General features: G+C 41.1%; 1 protein-coding gene across 2 annotated transcripts in view; it reads right to left on the bottom strand.

The window, feature by feature from the left end:
- Positions 1-24,574, bottom strand: part of LOC311265858 (plexin-A1-like) — a 326,362-nt gene that overhangs the window by 5,997 nt on the left and 295,791 nt on the right. For both annotated transcript variants that reach the window (XM_084367924.1, XM_084367925.1), the window contains exons 23-33: positions 22,173-22,270; positions 20,968-21,126; positions 19,042-19,108; positions 13,272-13,418; positions 12,515-12,674; positions 11,180-11,283; positions 10,994-11,090; positions 8,281-8,471; positions 5,383-5,552; positions 3,825-4,037; positions 1,689-1,839 (exon numbers count right to left, since the gene is read on the bottom strand). In XM_084367924.1, the coding sequence (XP_084224050.1) occupies positions 1,689-1,839; positions 3,825-4,037; positions 5,383-5,552; positions 8,281-8,471; positions 10,994-11,090; positions 11,180-11,283; positions 12,515-12,674; positions 13,272-13,418; positions 19,042-19,108; positions 20,968-21,126; positions 22,173-22,270 (1,557 nt within the window). The remainder of the gene's footprint in view (positions 1-1,688; positions 1,840-3,824; positions 4,038-5,382; positions 5,553-8,280; positions 8,472-10,993; positions 11,091-11,179; positions 11,284-12,514; positions 12,675-13,271; positions 13,419-19,041; positions 19,109-20,967; positions 21,127-22,172; positions 22,271-24,574) is intronic.

Below are 24,574 nucleotides of genomic sequence, written 5' to 3'. Positions count from 1 at the left end.
CAACGGAGGGAGGAGCTGGTACAGTACGGCTCAAAAACACTCTGTATTTATGTGTGCCTTCGTCTTTGTGTTGCATCGTTCTGGTTAATGTGCATTAGCGTGTGTGTGTGAGCGTGTTAAGCGCGTCCTTGTGCATTTACTGTATGCGTGTGTGTGCGTTTGTGTGCGCGTGAAAGGTCAGGGCATGTGTTAGAGGCGATGGGGACCGTGCAGCTGCCTACATCTGGATAATAGGCTGTAATGAAGGGGAGCAGTTGGTTTGAATGGAGCCAGCTGCAAGCAGCCAGCCTAACTACTGTAATACTGCTGCAATGGAGGGATGGAGAGGAGGAAGGAGGGGAGCAGGCTAAGGGGAGGGGAGGGGAGGGGAGGAGGCTGAGAGGACTTATCATTCACAACATAAAAGCATGATGAAGTTGGGTGAAAGCAGAGGTTGATGAGAACATATGGCTGTCCGTCAGCAACCGTAGGAGGAAATGAACCACGGCCAACCAGATATATAAAATTAAAACCAAAAACATTTTACAGGTTTTACAGGATATTTCATGGCACAGTAAGCAGGTGGTATTTACCGAGCAACATATTTGAAATTTCCCCCAAATTTATTGAAAATCACCCCAACATGATTTAGCAACAATATTCTAACAAGCACTTAATAAATAGCTGGTGATGTTTTAAATATATTTCCAGGAAACTTCCAGCTGGTTTCTGCTTAACTTCTGCTGATCATGCCATTTTAATCTCTTCCCCTCAGCAGGACACTAAATCAAATTAAACTGAGTTTCTGTCTAACTTCTGCTTGCCAGCAAAAATACATTACATTATATTAGTAGAGTAGTGTAGGTACATTTTTATACCTTTTACATTTTCACCAATTCAACAATCAGGCCTGAATATATGTGTTATAATATATACTTAACTTGGTGTGAAGACCTCGATAGGCAATTGATGAGTGAAACTTTTAAAATGGGAAATTAGTCTCTTGATTCTTGATTATAAAGTTATATTTGTTGGTAATTTGCAATTTATGGTGGTTCTCTATTAAAGATAAGTACATTCTGCTGGAGTGACAGAAATAGGCAGAAGTCAAGCAGAAAGCAGTTGGAAGTTTCCTGGACATATATTACAGAAATGAGCAGCTATTTATTAACTGCTTGTTAGAAAATATCAGAATATTATTAAATTATATTCCTGTAATTTTCTATACTTTGAGGTAATTATTGTGGTAATTTGGGGGTAATGTTGAAGACATTTGAAAGATGTTACTTGGTAATTAATTACCACCTACTTACCATGAAATGTTCCGGCCTGTGAACTCAAGTGTTACTGATTGTTGTGTGTTACGTGTTGACAGGACATGACTGTGGTCAATCTCCTCAACTCAAATGAGCTTTTTTCCCCAAATATTGAACTGTTCCTTTGACGTGCACTCAAACACACGCTCACTCACACACATCCAGGTCTTTGGGAAAAAAATCGCACAAATTTAATGAAGCTCCATTAGCGTCATAATGTGTTAAGCTCATGCCTTAATGTGCACCCTAATGGTGATAATACCTTCCAGCCTGTACCCGTGTGGACTGGTTATCAGTGTAATTGAATTAAAATGACCTCATGGTATCAGTCAAAACAAGTAAAGGGGGGCAATGACACAGCACACCCTGCTACTCAGGAATTACACCACTCACCTCGTCTTTGTATTTGGTGATGTAGGAGTAGATCTCATGCAGCGCAGACATGCTGTTGAACTGGCTGAGGTGCAGGCGGGACTGCTCTGCTAGGTAGGCACTCATGTCCTGATCGCTGATGGCCGGCATGCGGGAGATGTCGGAGTAATACCTAGAGGAGAGGTTTGCACATATTTGTATTCCATCCAGAACTTGACTCACTGGCTAGACTAACTGGTTGTTAAATATTCTGAAGGCAAACAGTGGCAGCTGGTGACCAGTCTTCACACTGGGGGACTGATACCGTTCCATGTTCAATATTTAGCTGATGTTTCAATATTGTGCTCAAGGACACTTGGACAGGACGAACGGACATGTGAGGGGCAGAACACAGCTGAAGAGGTCCACTTGTGTCCACTTAATAGAAATATTCAGTTTCCTGTCATAGGGGAGCAAAGAAACTAGAAAATATGCATATTTAAGAGGCTGGAATCAGATACTTTAACTATTTTTCTTGAGAATAACAAACAAACAAAAAAAATCAAAATGTATTGATTACCAGAATAGTTGGCAAATTAATTCAATTGTTGACAATTGTTTTTTGCTAGCACTATTCAGAGCTAGGTTATGGCCAGTTAAGTAAAAAAGGATTTACAGTATTATAAAATCTGCAATTGATAACCAATCATTCGTATTGGGTGAAAAAAACATGATAAATCTCCACTGTTTTATGGGATTAGTCAAAAACTAAACTGCAGTAGTCACAAACGCCCTAAATAAATGAACTTTTTCATTAAAGATCCAGCCTCCCTTCCCATCCTAATAATTTCTGAACAGTCCCTAATGATGAACGAGGTCCATCCCGTCAGAGCCACAGCAACCTTTATATTATCGACTCAGTGTTGTTGGCTACATCCGAGGAGCAAGAGCGAGGCAGGCAGAGAACACAGTGAGCGAACAATGCAGTATATTAAGAATATATCCCAATATTGAGCTGCACCGGGGCCTGTTTGCACAATCCATATCTCAACTATCTCAAGGTTTACTGCAGCAGGGCAGGCTGGGCCGGAGTGTGGGTTAGGAGGCATAATAGAAACAAGGTTTAACTGCACCCAATTAACCATCACCTATAAATCCTTATCTCACACCGCCTCCAAATACTCTCTGCAAGCCTCAGGACTTACTGTAGCACATTCAAGTATGATGCTTGGAATAAAGAAGTGGAGCCTGTGTAGGATTACTGTCTGCTCTTCTGTTTGTAGCTGCAGCAGCAGAAGAAGAGGGGAGAATGCACAGTGGACGTCTCATTTACTTTTTTTAACTTACATAGTCTAATCAAATGACTTTGTTTTATACATCGTTTAATTACCATCAGCAGTTGTTACTCTCTGTTCTGTAAACACAGAATCTTGGCAAAACAGGGAAAAAATCACGACTCTTTCATCGTCTCTTACAACATGAATACGCGCCGTGGGAGGAGCTGCGATGCACGCTGCCAGACAAAGCTACTCAGAGACTGTTGGACTCTTCCCCAAAAAGCAGAAACGACGACTGTGGCAAGCGTCGGTGGAGCATAACTTAACTGGAGTTTAGTCAAACATCCTGGAGCTGAATAAAAAGATGAAGGGTGAACCTGAGGACATTTTTTTAGGGAGCCTCCGTTTGCAGAGAGACGGAAAACAGATGCTACAAATCCATCGTTCAGCTGTTTGTGTTTTATACAACACTCGCTTCTTTACAGCTGAAGTGGATTTAAGAATCAAAGGTAATTTTTGTCTTGGGCCTGAATTCACATGGCAAGTTTATAATATCACATACAGAACTGATATTACAGATATTATACCCTGTTTGCACGGTGCCATATTTACAGGCCTGGAGCAGGGTTGCTGTAATTGAAGAACATGATTTCTTTGTACTAATTTAATTCAGCCTTGTACTCTGACTCAGCCAAATGCTTCAAATGCTGGTAACAGATCAAGTTCAACCTGTTCTGTTCTTGTAATCGTACAGTTGTTTTCAGGCAAGTTGTTAACTTTGATCTCATCGCTCAAACCTTCCCAGCTTCAGACAACTCGTATGGATCTTCTTCACTTTACATTCACAACAGTTTTTTTCCATTTCAATATGTGATTTGATTTGATTTCAACTCTGACTTACCTCTCTACCCAGTTCTTGTAGTTGGGGATGTCTTTAGCGTAGAGGAGCTTATTTGAAGGTGAGTCTTTTCCTAGTTTGTGTTCTGACGTAGAACAGGAGTCCATGAAGGTCTGAGCCACCACGGACAGACAGGCGTCCGTGATGCTGTTCTTATGGATGTCAAACACAAACTGGGGGTTCTTGATGACGTTCACCCAGAACCGCAGAGGAAGACTGGAGAGAAAGACACATGAAAGCATATGTCAGTACATTTATATCTGGAAATGTCCTGCATTACCATGTACCTCAGAATCTAACACATTGTCCTCCATCATTTGAGAGTGATTGGGAGCTTTGCCTCAGTTGCTTCTTTGACTATTGTTCACGGTACACTGCATACTACATACATACTGCATTTTCAGTTTTGATTAATACATCGTTTTGATCAATGCTCGTTTCTGAGATTGATTTCTAAATTATTTTTGCATCAAACGGCCCTCTGCCATAGCAGAACTTCAGAAGTTCAACTACATGCTGTGCAAGCAGCAAAACCTGCTAATGAAGTCAACGCAAATAAATAATGTATGGAAATAATATTGCAATGCTCGTCTTTAGATCTGATTAAATCATCCTGTAAATTATGACCAAGCATCCGACACAGCAGCATTTTTTATGCTGTTTGCAGACCTGGATGTATTGATTTAACCACTTCTGTATGCAGTTCTGCTCACAAAGATATTTACTTTGTAGACGTTTGCAGATGGAGTATATAACATTACCATTTACACTACGTCCTGTTACATAACACGCTCATTTACACGTCCATTTAAACACGCTTTGGCAAGAAATTCCATTGTCCTTCAGTAATTACCCAGCACCCAAGAGCACAGTGATTTTGGTGGAATGACCATCATCTGGTTCAGAAAAACATTTTGACACATACATACATTATGAAACAAGTCAAAACTATGAAAATACATTCCCAATGTGCTATTTCCAACCTCCAGAAAAATTAGGGTTGTGTTCAAGACCCGCCCAAGTCCCAGGACCTTTAACTCACAACATCCTGAAAATGTCTTAAAAAAAATGTGGATGTGTCTGATGTAATTTCAGTTGCTTCTAAATGCTCCATTTTCTCCTTCCACAAATTAAAGGAACAATATGTAGAAATTGGCATTTTGTACGATTTGGCGCAAATTCTCCAAAGCCCAAGGTGTTGTCACTGAATTGCTCATCTGGGCCAATCAGCAAAAAACCCAAATACATTCAGTTTAGTATCAAATAAGAGAAAGATATTCTCTCATTTGAGAAACTGGAACCAGGCAATTTTTTACATTTGTGGTTGAAAATAACCAAATATCTTTCAACGTAATATTCTCTTGTCATTATGTATTATTATTACTACATCTGTGCAGTCAGCCCTGCTCAGCCCGGGAGAGACTCTTATGCAAATGTCATGTGGACCCAAAGTGAAGAATCTCTATGTGCTGGAGGTGAAATTTTCCAGCTCCAGCTCCCATTATACTGTAAAATATTTCCCTGCAGCTACGGGAGAAAAGAGAGCAACTCCCTCTCTTACCAGTTGCTCTTCCAGGTATGTCGCACGTCGTAGTCTGTGATGGAGTGTTTGTCGGCCTGCTCGTCGAGGAAGTCGAACATGTACTTGATGGCCAGCGGCAGCGCGCTTCCTCTGTGGGCCGTGCTGAAGATGGTCTCAAACAGGTCGTCCACAAACTTCTGTAACGTACCCTGAAGGAAAGAGAAAGAGGATTGACAACTGAGATTTGAGTTCAGTGTTGTTTTCATCCTTGCTTCCTTGAATCGTTGCTATGTGTTGTTAATCAGTGTTGGTTGGTTAGGGCGGGAGCACTCTAATATCCATGTTTTGTTTTGTTTTGTTTTATAATTTGATGGAATTGTTTTTCGTGAACACTTTAGTTGGTATAAGGTTTTAAATTATGAGCTGGGGAAATTTAAAACAGTTGATACTTATTATGGTAACTAACCTTTTGCTTTTAGGAGTTTTCTTGTTTGTTTTTTTATTTCTTGGATTGGTTTTAGTTATTAATGTGTTCATGTGCTACTCACAATCAATCCCACCCTAAAAAAAAACACCAGCCAAAAAACACATACACTTGGTTTTCTCATAATAAGAAGAGAAGACTGACATCTTCTGACCATTCAGAAAGAAGGTAGAGGATGACAATAGTCGTACTGTGTTGTGTGAGTGAACACATTGCATCACTTCCTCCTGCTTGTATCCACAGCACTGCGATGGGCCATAAGTGTGTACATTTTTAGTGTGAATGGCCCCACTGGGAATGACAGTGATAACTCTCAGACTGTGACTGTGACAGAATCACAAACAGGAACCCCGAGCTCTTGGATTTGGATGGTGCTTTCCTCCAATGACAATGCTTCAACATAATTACATCAAATGTAGCTAAATGAATTTCCCTAACAACACATTTGTTTCCCAGACTTCTCCATCTGGCAGAATCTATTACCACGGAAATGTTTAGGGATTGTATTTAGTCAGCCGTTGCGAAATTGAACAGGAATGTATTCTGTCCCAGTCGCGGATCAAAGTACTGAGATCTGCATAGACAAGACGCCCGGGCAGACAGACTCAGAGAGACAGCCGTGGAGAGACAAGGAAAAGATGAGCCTCTCAATTGCATTTGCCTCTCTATTTTTTTCATCATGCATCGCCAAATCTTCAATCCCACAACAAATTACCTGTCTCCTGACACCTCCTGTATCTGCCTCCCTGCACTCTGCACCACAAGTCCACCTTCTATTAATCTGCTTTTTCTTATTACCTCTGAAAATTGAAAAGCTGGCTCTCTTGTAACTGCTGCCCATTGCTATATTTCCCTCCTCTTCTTACAATTAGGAAAGCGACGGTAAACGGAGACACACTGAAGGAGAAAACAACCGTATTGGCTCGTACTGCAAGATTTCAACATGGAGGGCAGTGTTATGGGTCTGTTTATCCCTGTTTATGTGAGCATGTGTGTATACAATGGGTCCTTTAAAATGGGTTAGCATTTGTCAAAAAATACTTGATGACTGGACGAATCATTTTTCTATCACTGTCTAACATCAAGCAATCATTCCAACAGTAGGAGCGCTATCACCAGCAGAGCCTGTAGGTAAAATGAACTCTTACTGAAGCCAGAGAGAAGAACAAAAACACATTTCCATCGAGGAAAGCTTTCAGTGCTGTTGTTTGCTCTTCTTTCAATGAAATATACTCTCCAGTTCTGATATAACTCATACTAAAGCAGCATCTACGCTAACCTATTGAGGAGCTGCCATTGGTTTCAAACAAACAGACAACCATTATGGTTCAGCCTGGACTGGCAAGATGGATTTGCGAGATTACAAGATCACCATCATGATAGGACTTCCTCTTGCAAACCCAATGAGTGTGATTTCAACAGTCAGTCAATGTCATTACTGCTGGCAATTGCACGGCATGGGAAGCCCAACTTTATACTCATTGGGTAACCGCAAGGATTGGTGCCTAGTCCTTTCTCATTATACAGTACACAGCTACTTTTGGTCTGGTTATTGCTTCGTACTGCAGAACATCAGAAAGAACAAGTCTTGTCTGACTAAATATTCTCCTCAACTTGTACACGCACTGGTTATCTCTTGCCTTGACTACTGTTGAGGCCCTTCTGGTAGAGGTGGCAGCATGCACAGTAACACCTCTGCAAGTGATTCAGCAAAGTTCAAGTCACTAATGCTTGTCCACAGAGTGGCCACTTGCACAGCCACCACCTACCTGAACTCCATTGTTCAGGGTCATGAGCCCTCGCATTCATCTACAAATGCACCATCTCTCGTCCTAACACCACTGTGAGGCAGGAAAACTCAATCCAAACTCTTCTACCGTGTGCTCCCTTTGTGATGGAACGAGTTACCAAACTCAATTCGAGAGTACTCTCCTGAGAGCACCTACTCCCCTAACATGCTTTCGCTCTTTGTCTTTCAATCTCTCTCAATAACTCAAAATAAATAACTCTGAAATAACTCTCATTTGCTATAACTTTATGTGCCACATCAACCTGCAACCTTGTAGCAGGTTCATGACGACCGTTGAGGCTCTTGGCTTCGTCTTTGCCGTCATTTCTTTGGACCAACAAGTCAAATGAATAATTGTTAATGTAAAATGTACGTACATTTACTTTTTTTTTTTTAGGAAGGCTTTAAATTTTGATGATGTGATTAAATACATTCTAAAACTCCTAAATTATAAGTATTATCTCTCTATGAGTTTGTATTTGAAGTTCCATTCACCATTAAATGGCTCACTCTGCTTTAAAAAGCTGATAATACTGAGAAGATTCCATTAGTCTGAGTTTCAGTGGTGAGTTTTACCGTCCGTCCATGGTTCTACGTGCTTTTTCACTCTGATTGGATTCAATTTTTAAAACTCTGGTGTGTCGTTTACTCCTCTGAGTCTTACTTTTGTAGCCAGCAGCCTGGTCAGGTAGATCTCAGAGACCATCTTGCTGCCTCGGTCACCCTCCCTCTGGTCCGAGTGGTCGTGGTTCTTCACCAGATGCCACAGTTTGGTTCCACTCTCCAGGTCAGGGGTGATCATGGGTGTTCGGGATCGTAGGCTGTCTGGACTACTGGCTGTCCTCAGCATGCTCTCTATAGCCGGAAACACAAAACAGAATTATTTGGAAGAACTATGTTAGCTTGCATTAGAAACCTTGTGATCAGACCATTAAATAGGCTGATTTCACTTACAGAGCCCATTTTAAGATCTTCAGAAAGCATCAATTATTGCAGCCTATTATTATTCTTCCCCTTGCAGGTTGTATTGTAGAACTAAAAAGCATCTAGAGTCTAATTGTCTGACAGGTTAGTCTACTATTATACCAATAATCATCCAAAACTCAGTGTTATTCTTTAATTTTTTCTCTCCCTTTTACAGACCATGACTCACACTCCCCCTCCCCTTTGCTCTATCATCTATGTCTGTTTCATTATTCATGGCGTGAGTGTCAAAGTTGATTAGAGCGAAGCAAGGAGATGCAGATCTACGACTGTTCCATTTAGGATGGAGAAGGGGGGGAAGCAACCAGGGAGGTGAGGTGCACAGGAGGGAGCGGACTATCTGCTGAGTAGCTGTTACTCCTGGGGAAGCAGGATGGATAGAAGAGGTGGAGGGATAAAAGAGAGAGTTGCTGATGCATGTTGCAATCCCTTTATGTTTTGGTGAAAGGATGGAGAGAGGAGAGATGACAGGAAAGGGGGGGGTGGGTGGGCTAAATGGACAGAGAGACAAAAAGGTCAGGAGAGAGAGGGGTGAAATGGAGAGTAATGGGAGAGCACGGGATAGAGGAGTGAAAGAGGCCGAGTGGGGTGGTGTCTAGTGCAGTTGTTGCTTTTGCCGGCAGGGTGCTGAGTGGCTTTGATTCCAAACCCATCATGGCCACTGGTGGCCACATTTACCCGTGTTCAAAAACACACCCTCCTACACACACACACACACACACACACACACACACACACACACACACACACACACACACACACACACACACATATCAATGCTCGAGCACACACCCACATGTTCGCAATTAAACCATAGAGCAAATACGAACACACATTTTTTAAATGTACTCGCTGAGAGGCAGAGCAGCTGCAGCTGTGTGTTTTAGCAGGGTGAGATGATTCATGAAAAGGAAACCTTTGATTTCAGGAATTTAATTTTCTCCGACCACATTTTCTCTTCACTAATCAAATACAGTGTGGATGTTGAGTGATGCATTGATTGAAAGGCTTCCATTATTATTCAAGTCGAAAGACGCCTCCAAATACATAAATACATGAATCTAAGGTATTTTACAGTGAGATGGGGCTTTGAGTGGCAGTAATCAATATTTTGATCTTAACACTGAATCCTACTACTTGTGGTTACTTAAAATCACAGAGGACAACTCTGCAGATCTTCTCAGGTCCACAAGGCTTTTTAGTGTCTTTGAACTTATTGTTTTGGTTTCTAGCTAGAAGCTTTATTGTTTTAGGAAAAAAAAAATCAAACAAACAAAAAAAAATAAAACTATTGATTTGGATCTGCTTCAAATTTCCTTAATAATAGATGCCAGCCACCTAATATATATTGCAGTTTTACATCAAGATTAATACATTACTTCCTTAGAATTGTCGATATCGATTTACCAAAAGTAAATCTATTCTGGAGAAAATTTTCGAGGAAATCCGTTCAGTAGTTTATGTGTAAACGTACACGGGGGAGGATATAACCTCCTTGGTGGCACTAATAACAATCCATACCTTACAGGGATTGGTGAAAATAGTCACCTTTACACACAGCGTCATTGCTCTGACCTCTCTGGTGGCTCAAATAGTCATGAAAATAGATTATTACCCATTTTACTGAAGAGCACCACTTCACTATTTGATGACTGGGTTCTAACAAAAAGCAGATGTCTCACTCTCGTACCATTTTCGGGAACCACTATTGTCTACAGAATCTGCACAAGGGACAGTTTACCTCCGAATCAAAAATACATATTTTTTCTTTAACCTGATCATTCATCAACTGTCCCTTCGATAATGTATTGTTAGAGCGCATAACACACACAACTGCAACATAATTCCAATATCCGTCTATCTAGATGGTGACTACAAAAATACCCCCCTAAACTAAGAGTTCGATAAACAATCTAGCCTTAAATTTCACATTCAGTTGCAGTGATACAGCCGAGCATACCTGAGGGTCGCTACCCACTTTGTATAAGAGGGTTGAGTTTTTTTACCACAGAGTAATTTATCTCCTACATAGTTTAATTTTCCAGTGAAGTAAACCATATTGATGCCGGGCCTCCGTCTATCGCTGACTGCCAGGCATCCTCACTCTCTCACTCAGTCAGCTGGGGATCGAGGTGTCTACTTTAATGCCTGTCATTTATGGACTGCTTGGAAATAGCCGTGGAATGGCCTTGGCCTGGGCTGATAGCGAAGGATAAAAAAGGATTGCCATACTCTTGGAGGGGGGTGAAAAAACCCCCCCAAAAAAACAATGGAGCCCAATCATGGCCACGATAAACAAAGAGAAAGAGCGAATGAAAGAGTTAGAGGGGGAGAGAGGGGAATCATTGAAAGTTTTAAATAGCATCAACTCTGGAGGAGAGAGGGAATCGTACCGTATCTGCTGAGGCTCTTGGTGAAAGTGGAGGAGTTGGAGATGTTATAGGCAGAGTTCTGCTTTGGCACCAGGGCGATCACTGAGCCATCTGTCACCTGCGCATCAAAACACAACAAAACAGTCAGTGTACGAATCCAACTCAGCTGTCCACTCTTACTTGTGCCTGTTTCATGTGCTGGTTTACCTGATAGTGAGCCAGTGTGTTGAGTCTTTTCCAGTCGTTGTCGATCTTAGTCGTGACGTCTTCGTCTTGCAGAATGATTCTGGCCATCCGACCCTGACGCCATTCTTCAGAGAGAAGGGAAAGTGGTTTAGAGGTGAGAACACACTGAGTATGTGTTTCATTTGGTCTTTTCAAACCAGTGGTTCTTAACCCCACCCCACAGAAAAGTTAGGGCGTAGTTCACGACACCTCCTAAGTCAGTGATTTATATATAGTCACTGAAAACTGTGCAGATCAATATTTTTAAATGAACACTGGATCAAAACACTATGCAGAATATGAGAGGGGTTTCATACAGTATGCACAACTTATTATCATCCGACTCAGCTCTGCAGAGTTTTAACATCTTTCTTCATTTTTGTTTTACGGCCATCAACTTCACTCTTTTGAATGTATTAATGCAGTTTTAATGAAACTATTAAGTGATCCTGGTCGCTGTCTTCCAGAATTTAGTGCAGCTGTTTTCCACATTGAAATCAAATAGTTCTGTTTTATTGTGTTAAAAAATTATGTTGGTAAAAAATGAATGTCATCCATACGATGTTAGTTTAAATCATACAGAAATAATATTAAAATGGGCTTTTTGGCTCTGATGCTTCATGCAATCTGCAAAGTATCAAGGAACTTAAGTTATCAAATAGATGTAGTAGATGTACAGTAAAAAGTAGAATATTTGCTTCCAAAATTTAGTGGAGCAGAACATGGAAATACTCAAGTAAAGTACCTCATTGTACTTAAATGGGCTATTTGTAAGAATTTCAGTTGAAAACATTCAAAAATGAACTAAAATAATTAACAGAATGTGAAGAAATAGCAGTTTTGACATTATGGTCTCAGTGTATTCTGTTGCAGAGATATCTATTGAGGTTAGCATGCTAACCAGATAGCTCCAGCCTAACTAACAAACACCTGGTCTTCGATATGCTAGTCCTATCTGCTAGCTGTAGGACTAATTGAGCTAACTAGCTAACTTCAGCTACAGTCTGCAGCGGTTAGTGGTTAATCTGGTGATATGCTGCCCCCTATTGGTTTTGTGTATGAATTTGACAGGTGGCCAATTCTTATATATACTGTAGCACCTTTAAGGAAAGTACTTGAGTAAATGTGCCAAATTACATCCCATCACTGCTTCTAGAATAAAAAAACAAAACAAAAAGTACAAAAAGTCATCACGTTCACTTCCATAGGTGATGCCACCCTGTCCATACATAACAGAACATGAACACCTCCATCTCTCTCATCCTCTCTTTTATAACCGTCATGGCCATTTCAACTGAACTGAATTGTATCTCTTACCCAGGTCCATGTCTGAAGCCTTGGGTCTCTGTGAATAGGGGCTGCCCTTGTACACAGCATCGAGCAGCTTCTCTTTGACCTGAGTGATGGTGTCACAGTTCAGACACTTGACCGTCACCTCGGGGGCGTTCTCATTCTCTGGGTTTACACAGTGCAGCGTCTGGCAGGAAAAACAGGTGGGAACAAAGGGGAATGGGAAGAGACAAAAGAAATCAGGCTTATGCAGAGACAGTGCAACCACACTGCCAACTAGTGAGATGTTTGGCTGATTGTTTGGGCGCATTTGAATGTACCCGACAGCATTTTCACACCTAGTTTGTCTGCAGCGGCTATTTTAAAACCTGGACATTTTCCTGGTGCGTTCCCTCTGTTTGGGGCTATAATAACTCAGCATTGGCACTTAGGCACTAAACAACTGTAGCAGACACGCAGGTTTGTCGGTACGTTTCCAATCCAAACCTGAAGTGCTTTGTTTGGAGAGAGAATGTGATTAATGCTGGGCAGTGGTCGGGTCAGTTCACGGCCAAATCACATTCTCCCTCCAAACACGACCGGTGCTGAAGCTCCATGTTTACCCTGGAAGAAATCTCCTTCCCTGACCAATTAAGCGAACGGTGGCTGCCACATTTCAGCTGCTGATTAGTTCGAGCTCGCTTTAAGATCTTCATCATTGTCGAATGTGACTGAAGCTTAACAGCCCGTCAAGTGATTCGGACCGAGACAGAAAAAAGCCTCAAGACACAATGAGTTTACTGACCAGTGTTTTGTAGTCAATCTGCTGCCTGATGAGCTTGTCCTCGCTGAGGGAGTAGCGGGCTTCTCCTGTGATGGCGTCTATGGGTCCCTTCTCCATCTGCTGCTTCATGGCACAGTAAAGCATGAACAGAGGCTCCCCGGCACACTCCTGGTGAGGAAGGAGACGGAAAGAAAAGGAGTTGCCAGCAGTTCAACCGAGGACTGAATTTCCTTTCTCAGAGTGTCTGTTTGAATATTTGTTAGTGGCATGAAAAGGGAAAAAAACTGTGACAGTAATTCATGACAAAAAGCCAAGATTAGAGAAAAAATAAACAAGACCATCAGCAAAAAGATTGGATTTGTCTTATAGTTATTATAGTTATTCTTAAAACCTGTCACAGGGTCTGATTTTCACCATCTGGTTCTGAAAAGTAAAAAGAAACTCAAACAATTTATTGGTGGAGTGATGAAGATGAATTGAGGAGTCACACAGCCTGAGGAAAGAAGCTGCTCTGTAGTCTGGGGGAACATCACCACACTAAAACAAAATGTACTTCCTTGTAGCAGCTTTAAGGCTGCTGCAAATTACTGTCAGAGGCACAAAAGTCTCCACAATTGTTCAATTTAGCCAGGAAATCAGTAGCCCAGCCGCAGTTCATCTGATCTGCATGTTAAAAAACAGTCAAATAACAGCTTATGTTGGCAAGTCTGGAAAGCAATGAGGGGAGAATAAAAGTGTTTTGTGCTGCTGAACTTGGAATAGTGGCTGAGGAGAAAACCGTTTTGGAACTGTGTGCATTTATCCCACAAGAGGAAGGCAGTACGTGAGGGGATATTAGTTAAATAGCCTGATATTATCAGCTCAACAAAAAACACCAATGACTGAATCACTTTGACTCAATTACTTCTGTACACAGACACAAAATAGTACGACTGCCTGGTTAAGGTATTGCTGGCTGCTGTGATTTCGCACTGAGCTGCATTCAAACATTAAAAGTCAGAAGAATAAGCAGGAGGCCACTGCGGCGAAATCAGTTAAGCACACCTCTGTTCCCCCAGTACATTTCACACTAAACTTTCTCTGCAGCAGTAAGTTTCCTGTGATGAATATGGTGTAACTTTCTGTATTCATTTCCACTCCCTTCTCCCATGTTCTGTTTCACCTTAAACAAATGTTGCATGAGACCAAACAATGCTACTTTTCTTCCATTTCGCTGGCACAAAACTTCAGTGTGGTCCTTCAGTAAATAAGAACAAATGCAAATTGATTAATGACTGAAAATGGCCACAAGCCCTCAGCAAATCTCTCCATCTGTCTCTAGTGGCAGGAATTTTCCACTTAAATTAAACCGTTCACGACATTCTTTGACTAATTCAGGCCCCTTTTCTGGGTCCGTATGTGAGATGTGTGTCAAATATGGGTTAACGAGATTCTACTTTCTCTCTTGGTGTGCAAAAACAAAACCACAGTGCAGGGGCCTCGTTTATAAAAATGTTGATTCATATCCGAACTTAGCCTTAAGATCATTGCCAACACTGTGCTTAGCCTTGATACATAAAAGATTTTGAGCATTACTTAAGCAGGTCCTAAAGGCCAGTTTACATGACGACAGGTTTGCTAAAAAACAGAAAAAGTTTTTCATATGACAACGTTGTGAAACCTGTGATCCTCATGCACACAGATCCACAATAAACATTGAACACACTGTAGCATGTATGCCAGGGCAGCAGAGGAGGTGGTGTAGCTTCGCAACTTAACACCACAGCATTCACACGGGCCTGCGCACAATGGTACAGCAAATCTACAGTGTTCTGGAGGAGCATTAATGAACTGAGTAATGGTAAGGGTGGCGTTTTCAAAAGGTTACACCTTGGACCTGGTTTTAAAAATGTTTAATTTTTAGGCCACCAAAATGCCGTTGATGTGTGAAGGAACAATCCAAAACTAAAGGTTACCATTTTATGTAAAAAACACATTGTTGTGTTAACAGCCCTAATAATCCCACTTTAACTTAACACAACTGTGATCTATGAATCTCAAACCACTTCAAACTGACGGCATCTGCCTTGTGATTTCCCCTCATGTCACCGAAAAAGGGTTTTTTCCAGAGTAGCCGTGGACCAGAAGAGAAAATCAAACTCTGGTCCATCTCATGACCAGTTCCCAAATCCTTCCACACAATAACTTTTCATATTTCCTCTCTCTCCCTCTACTTCACACTTCCTCGTGAAACACTGAAACAGTTACGACACTTTTATGGGCCGATAAAGTATTGAAGTAACCGGTCAAACGAATCGTTATTTTCACCTTTGAAAGGCAGATGTTTAAACGGTCAGGCCGACACTGCAGTCAGAATCCAGCCTGCAGGATCCAGGTGGTGCGGTACAGCTGGATGTTTTTTTATACATAAGAGTTTCAAATCTTCTAGAAATGACAAGTGGGTGAATCAATTTTTAAGTGTTGTCTCTCTTTCTGTCTAGACGAGCGCCTGAAAGCAGCGTTATATAAAAATCTCTTCAGCCCTCATTGTTTACATCTCAGAGCCTGCATGACCAGACACAGATGTTATAAATATGTTTCCCACTCGCCCCTCCATCAAAGACACTTGCCAATCAATAGCGTCATTAGTCATCACTCGGGCCCGAGGAAAACACTCCGGACTGAAGCGGCAGCAGTTTAGAGGGGGCAGAGAGGACACATCACGGCCGATACTCACCCCGACGAGAGCTTAATGATCGACCGCGCGGTGCTCAGGGAGACACTTCAGACCGTGTGTGTGTGTCTGCTGGAGATGCATGAGGTCCAGACGGGAACAGGGGAAAGTACTAATTTATCCGACTCACCTTCACACACACTCCTCAACTCGCTTTTTCTTTCTAAAACACACATTTCTCCTTTTTCTGTCTTTTTTCCTCCCCTCTCCCGGTAAGACCAATCGTCCATCCCTTCCTGGTAATTTCTCGTCCTCGTCTATTTTGTCGTTCTCACTCTCTCAAAGTGTGTTCTTCATGTGTCTACTTTTGATTCTGTATGTGATGCAGAAGTATGTGATGGATATAAATCTCATCTATCGTGGTTGTAAGAGCTATAGCACCACATCAGACTTTTGGATAGTGGATTTTTTTTGGATAATGTTTGCCTGTCTGCCAAATTGGGGCCTTTGATACGGAAACAAGGCAGCATAAGAAATTTGTATGATGTTGTAATGTCAGAGTGTAGAGTGTAGCTGTCATCATTTTGTTTTCCTCTTTACTTCCACTTCAGTAGCTTTAAAGGTACCCTGTGGTGTTTTTGACCACTAGAAGCAGCAATCAGCTTTGTAAGTATTTCATGGGGAAAAAAACACCCTCGAAATTTTCTTTCAAGGCTGCTGATAAAATGTTTTGGTGAGAAGCATTTGGTTCTGCAACCACTCAGTCTGCATCTTTTCCTCTCAGAACTTTTGTTTGTTTACTGCTAGAATCATTATATTTGGTGTAATATGTACAATTTTAATTGAAAGCGTAGAAAAATTAACAGAAAATGTCAACAGAATGCAGAGAAATAACAGTTTTCATGTTATGATGTCTATGTATTGTAAAGCAGAGAAATCTACTGAAGCTAGCATGCTAACCAGCTAGCCCTGGCCTGCCCTAGTCCAGAGCTCCTGTGCTAGTGGTGTAAACACCCACACTCGACTGGTGCTTCAAGCTTCCATTAAGGACAACTACCTGAACGGCTAACTGAGCTAACAAGCTAACGGCAGCTACAGTTAGCAGCAGTTAACAGTTCCTCCATCAATTTGCTGCGGCCGTTTTGGTGAGCACTTAACAGATAAAGAGTCAGATACGTCCCACAGCAGTGGGATTATACATCAGTATAGATTATATAAGAAACTTATTGAAGGTTTAAATAAATTAATGACAGCAGTGTTTTTGGAATCTGCTGATTGAGAATTGTAGGATTATAAGTTTTTTTTTACTGCACCACTGCATCCAATTGAAATATTGTAGATATCTTGTGCATCACTTTAAACAACTGAAATTTTCAGCCTGACATGATATGATGTATATTCAGAAACTTTGGGACTTCAAACTCTACAATTCAAAATAAAGTGCAAGAATTCTGTTGTAACTTTCTGTCTCCATCTATCCACTATGTTTAAACCTCTATCCCCTCCTTTGCCTCTTCCACTCAGCAACCACATGTCCTGCTACTTACAAACTAATGTTCCCAATGTTCTGGACACAACAACAGAAACAACATCTGACAAACACATGGATGAACTGATGTTCTGTCCTCCTTTTTCATTTGTCCTTCATTATCCCTTTCACACATTATTTGAAAGCTCTCCTCTAAAACTACCCTGCCTTTTCCCCTTCATCTCCCACCTCCTTCCTTCCTCTCCTCCCCTCTGCCTCTTCATCCTCTTCCTCTCCTCTCCTGAACTCCTAATTGTCATGTCCTCCTATTCTTCTTCCCTCTCCCCTCCACCTCTGACACCCACCTCTAAACCATTTCCTCTCCTCCTTCCCCTCTCTCCCGACAACCGTTCCCCACTCTCTGCGCTTTTAAGAACCTCGTTAGCATCCGGGCCAATTAGGTGGGCAGCTGCTAACGAGGCAGAGCGAGCATACATCACGCCGTTATGCCTTCGCCTTCCTCGCTCGGCCGCTGCATGCTTGTCTATGAAATTTGCCTTAACGCCATATAGTGGCTTCATTAGGGCTCCCTAATTGTATGCTGACATTTATATTTAGGGGTATAATGATGGCTCTTGCTGAGCACAGAGAGGCTTGGGCTTACATGCTTACAGTCAGAAACTATACGTCAGCAATGCACAAGTCAGAGACAGGATGTATTTATTGTTTTGGAGGTAAATAAACAGAAAAGTAAAAGGGGTTTAAGTAATATTTGTGCATTCTGATACATTATACATGCACACACTATAATCATGCTATTTATACACAATATAGTCATAACAAAAACTGAGAACTATACCCAATTTAATGCCATTTTCTTCACAATTTCCCACTTAAATCCAACTAATTTCGCCTACTATGTGCCTCTAATTAGCACATTCAGATTATAATGGCATATGATGACAACATAAAGTGTTATAATTAGTCATTAGAGTGTGGAGAGGCGAAGAAAACCTCTGAGAAGAAAGAACAGCATCAGGAAGTATTTTCGTAACTGTGAGAGACAGGAAGGGGAGACGAGGGATGGAGAGCACACAGGGAAAAGAATAAAGGGGAGGGGGGGCGGGTGAGGACAGGGAGCGCGACATCCCACCCCCTGGTGAGGCAAATGACCTCAAGGCAGAGAGGAGACTGACAGCGGGATAATGACAACAGAAACCACACAGATGAAAGAGAGATCAGAGGAAGAGAAGATGTGAGCTAAAAGAACGACATAAAGATCAGTGAGGAGGACGTGTCAGCTACAAGAGTGGAATTATGGGAGCGGAGAGGGTCTGCGGACTGAAAAAAAGGGACATTAAAACAGCAGAAGCGTGCTGCTGGGAGGCTTTGATGATCTACTGTATGTACACTGCACTGGTGAGAAAGAAGAAATGCGGCTGAAACAGGAAAAGCCTTTTAATAACTACAGTGAGATAAATGCAACAGGGAAATAATATAAGCCAGAGGCATTTAATAAAACTCAAACACACAGGCGCTATAACTGCATTTAAAAGCAGCGCACGGTATAAATCCACTTCAGATGATGATAAATCAGTGTTTAAAAGATGGAGCAAACAGATGGAATAAAGACATTATATCAACGTGCCTGGTGCGATGTTGGGGCTTACCTTGAGGAACTTATACAGCAGGAATGTAAACCAGTTGGTCAGCATCTTCTCAGCCACAGACTCCGTCCTGACACACGGACGACAAGAGAAGAAACAAACAGGACTCTTGAAAAAGGAGATTAAAAGGAAAAGCTCAAACCAAATTACTGAGTAAGGTGATTATGAAATAAAACAATTTCCTTGGACGAGAGAGTTTTCAGCTCCATAATTACCAAAGAAGATCTACATAATTGTGTACTAATTATAAAATATCTTCAAAGGTTGGCGACAGTTTATTTCCTTAAAAGACCTGCTCCATTCCAAATAGTAGGTCCCGTTATAATACTTCTTTGCCTGTGACCCCTAACAGTTCGTACTGTATACTCAAGTATTGAATTTAAGAACAACTTTGCAGTACTTGTACTTTACTTAAACAAAGCTATTTCATCAGCAATCCCATAAAAACACCACGGAAATCAGAAAAATGTGGAATATTAGATCTGATAAACGACCAGGGAGGTAATCAGTTGACCCATAATATTGAGTTTACACATACATGTAAACATGTATAATTTACAGTTACTTGTATTTTTGATGCATATAAGTACATTTAATATCAGATACTTTAAGGCTTTCACTCAGCTATTTGTATGGGTAACTTTCACTTTTACCAAAGTAATATTTTCACACGCTATCTTTATTTTAACTCAATGACTTTATTTATTTATCAGTTTATTTGACCGGGACAAAAACATTTCAACTGATGCAGTGTGTATTTGCTAATTTGCAGTCCTTGTCCTTGGTTATGCCTTTGAGTAATAAAAACACATGATACAAATACTCTGTCTATACTCTAAAATAGACATACAAAACATTACAATATAAAGGACATCAACAAGCAGCCACTCCAGATAGTGACTGTATCAATGACTAAGACCAGCAGTAAAACACAGTGACTGGAATAATGACTGTCGACGGACAAAAAGTAAAGAAAAAGGTCAAATATGTCAAATACTGTAAACTGATGGCCTGCATGTGGACAGGTCAGCCTGTGAGCAGTGTCAGTTGAAGGATTTTCCCAGCCCTCAAGTGATAAAAGTCTCGAAAAAAAAATGAACACATTTTTATTAAAACATGTTTTTTCCCACCTGTAATCATCTTGTGAACCCTCAGATTCATCCTCCTGACTAAATAAGCAAACACTCATTCACTATTCATTTTTTTATTGAAATGGTTCTATTATTTTTGCTCAACAGACGCTCTGGGTTGCACTAGAAATGAAATAGAATTAATGAATTTGAAAAGTATAAACAGATCACTGTAGTTTCCCCATGACGCAGTAGTTTGTTTATTTTTCCCAGGCAATGACTTGGAAGTTATTTTGGAAAGTAAGAGGAAATGATGGCACTGGCAAATGGCACTGATTCTAAGAGGATATCATGTATACAGTAATAATATATAATATATTGGGACTGTAAAGACTGGATGAGGCAGCTGAGAGATGTTTCACTGACACATACTTGGGTTTGCTTTGTGGTTCACTTGTTCTTCTTGTTCTTTTCTGTCAGCTGTGACTAAGACATATAAATAAATTGTGAAGTACTCCAGTTCCTCGTCTCCTCATGACTTCTGTCTGGCTCTCAGCCTTCTCATTCATCATATTTCTACCTCGATACCTTTGTGCAATCTTTGTATGCAGTTGTTTATGTAGTCATTGCCAGTCCATCGTCACTGTAAAACATTTTGATCTGGCTCAATTTAAAAGAGTTTCCTGCTGTCTTCAAAATGTGCTGTGTGTTCAAAGTTGACTCATGCTGTTTTTAAATACAAAACTAACTGATTTAAGTTAAGTGAACATAGATATTAAGATCAGTTAACTCCACTGAAGTCCTCCATGTTTTACAGTGCAGTCTGTATTTCTCCCTCGTCTCTCTACATCTTCCTCACCTCCTGAGCAGCAGCTTGGGATGGTTTTTGCTCTCCAAGTTTCTGTCTATCAGGTCGGACAGCAGCTGTTTCAGGACTCCGGTGGCGTACTCCATTTCCCCCTGCAGGGCCGTCATGATCAGAGATGCCACGTTGCCTCTGTCCCGCATTGAAAATGACCTGGAAACACATCGAAACTCATTAATAAAAATGCAGTATTATTTTTTCACGCTCTCCCCAGCTTTTGTTGAACGCATGTCTGAAGCGGTTTCTCAAAATACACGCAAACCATTAACCTCACAACAGTTCATTAAAATATTAATGCACATTTAATCTTTATCAAATGGTGTTATAACTCTGTTTTGCCATAAACCATTTGGCTAAGTGCTTTACGGTAATTTTAGAGCTGCTAAAATGTTTTTATTCTGTTTATCAATTTGCCTTTCCTGTAATCCGTGGCACAGCGCAGCCTTTTGTGACATATTTGTCAAATTAAATAGGTGATAAAAGCACACTCTGCAAAGGCAAATAATCCCTTATTCCCAGAGGGAACTTTTTTTTGGTCTGAAGCCTATTACCCAGTATTTAAAAATGTTACTACGGTGTTTTTTCCTCAGGAAAAGGCAGCATTACGCCTACAGAATAGTGTATCGAGTGCACCATAGATTCCACAGGGGGAAGGTTGTCAGCCTGAACTGAACTAGCAGCCTCTCATCTGCTATAGCTGTGTGCATTTACAGGATCTCACTCCCAGAGCTGGAAATATCATACAGGTGGATTTAAAACTCCGGAATGGTGTTGGGAGATTTTCTTGTCTTTTTTTTTTTTTATTAAAAGATGACGGATCTAGGTGATATATAAACACTGTGAAATGATCAAAACGCTCAATCCACGAAAACGAGCAGTTAGGACTGCCGTAACGTTGTGATGTCACAACAATACAGTCAGTCCCCAGCGCGGCCGTGGCTGCATAAACACCGGCAGAGCTGAGGAAAACAATGTGTTTTAACATTAAAGCGGGTAAACATTTTCTATCAGTCACCCAAAATAAAAGGTTTTTTTGTTGTTTTCAAAATGTCATGTAGTTATTTTTTCAAATACAGAAACAGTAGACATTGTTTTTTTGTTTTTTCGCAGAGTACAAATCCCTTTTAGAACAAAAATCTGAATACTTGAAAACTGAAAATATAGTTGAACAAAATATCAATACAACAAGAGACAGACACCTCTGTGCCTCCAGGGTTCGTATGAACGTCAGCAGGAAGTGCTTCTTGGTCAGCAGCTGGCCGAACAGCGTCAGTGCCTTCTCAACATTGGCCTGGACCTGAAGAGAGACACAGAGACACACAGGGATTAATGGCACCATAGAACAATCGTCTGGTGACAAACGCTTAGTGTGTTCCTATGTGGCTGTTTACACTTTCAGTTAAACCAACCAGATTTTGACACATCAGCCAATCATGCTGTTTGAAGGCCGTTTACACATTTATCTTCTGAAGGAGGAAAGTTTCTCCCTTCTCTCTTTAAAACTTGCTTGAAGACGAGCGTATTTATCAGCATGAATCTGTGACATCACAGTTAGTTTGGAAAAGAGTCGTGGTCCAATTTGAAACTAACTTCAGTAAACGTGAAACCTCAGATAATGGACTGTCAGTGAAGTAGGTGACATTGTGTGTCCGGTAGCTTCCCTTTTGAAAAGAAAATGACATATTCTCATATTTAACAGTAGATATTTCAATGATCGAAAAATGGGTCAATGTTATTCCAACTGAATATTCAAACTGCAGAACAATCATTAGACAGAACTCATTATTCAAGCAGAACATTACTAAATGTCTGTTTGAGATCGTAAAGACTTGTTCTTCTTCAGTCTCTGCCCACTGACAGTGACTTTCCTCAACAATACATCAATACTGCACATGTACTGTACACTCATTTTAATAAGTTAGCAACCATACGGTTTAAAAAAGGATGAAAACCATCTAGCAACTGAAAAACAAGACCAGAATGGTACTCAGTAGAGTGCATACCTCCGGCCAAGGCCCAAATGCCAACCAACTATGCTTTATCGAATTAAACATAGTTAAATCCACTATATCCAGATTTATTTGGATCCACATTAAATTGTACTCACTCACAGATATCAGAGATCCATTATTTCCTGAGGAATTAACGAATATGTTGAAAAAGGCCTCAATGTTAACCTTAATCGGTCCCTTTATCTGGATCTGTGCCGACAAACATACCCAGGCAAAAACACAACCTCTCTGCTGGAGGGAACAAATTTAAAAATATATACATTTTATAAATCTTTCCATTGTCATCAGGCCTAGACACCTGTTTGAAGCCTTTCTGAGCACAATTACCAACAATGTAAAATAGCATACATGATAAAAAAACTAAAATAAACCTATGACCCACTCTAAGTGAAGACGGTATTCTGAACACGACCCCAAGCAGACACTTTTTTCCCACCGTATGATGAGCTGAGATTGGCTGGTAAACAGCGAGGCAAGACTGATTGGCTACTCCCTCTCCTGCCGCCCTGCTGTGTGCTGCAGTCTGAGTGCTGCTCAGTAGTCGCTCTACAGATGATTTCAGCAAACAATTTGACATAATTGTCTTCTTGACATCAGGGGGTGGATGGGTCAAAGCATCCTCCAGTTGAATATGGTGAGACGAGAATTTTAATCGTCAGTCCTGACCGACACAAGTGTGCTCCCGAGTTGTCTCCGTCTGGGGGAGTTATTTGACTTTTGTAACGCACAAATGTGTGTAAAAGTCCTGTTTTTAACACTCAGATCTCAAAGAAAAGTCAGACTTTTTAACTGACGTTCAACCTCTCTTACCATCACCATCAGTGATGATACATGAAAAGCCCTTCACTGAATCTTTTAACAACGCTTCAACGACTCGCGACAGAATTTCTGGCTTTTTATCAGTTCGAGGAACTTTTTAAAAACGTCTAAAGTCTAATCAGACTGGCCTGAACCAGCCCGGCATGAGAGAGACTCTTCTGTCAGACAGAGAGGGAGAGGAAAGAGGAAGCACCGGAGCATGGCAGGGTTGTGTGTGTGTGTGTGTGTGTGTGTGTGTGTCAGGGTTGGTGACAGAGGTGCACCCTGCTTGTTCCACTGGCTGGCACCTGTCACTACTCATCAACAACACACTAAACCCCCTGAAGACGCCTCTCTGTCGCTCACTCGCTCCGTCGTCCTCGCCGCTCTAATTCCCCCGCTCGCGCTTATTGTTGACTGTTTCGCGTCATTGGTTCTTCTCCCATTTTAATTTTTCTAATTTTTTCTGTGTCTGTCTCACACACACATCATTTCCACCTCTCCCTTCCTGTCTCTCACTTTCTATTGTCGTCCTTTTGTACCACTGTAACATCTATTTTTCTCCCTCCTCCGATGTGCTATAATAAAGTGTCTGGGCCTCTCTCTAAAGTGCTAAATGAGATTCTCAGGCCTCCAGGGTGGATACTGAGTGTCGTGTGTGTGTGTGTGTTTGAAAAGAGAGAGCGAGAGATGACAAGAGAGAGAGACAGATGGAGATGCATGTACATACTGCACAGGCAGAGTCTTTACCGAATTTCGAGGAGCGGGTTAGAAAAGGTACATTAAGTTAT

Source organism: Pagrus pagrus (assembly GCF_965226575.1).
Source record: "Pagrus pagrus genome assembly, chromosome: 11".
Taxonomy (NCBI): Eukaryota; Metazoa; Chordata; class Actinopteri; order Spariformes; family Sparidae; genus Pagrus; species Pagrus pagrus.
Note: the sequence above shows the minus strand (reverse complement) of the source record. Positions and strands in the feature narration are given on the sequence as shown.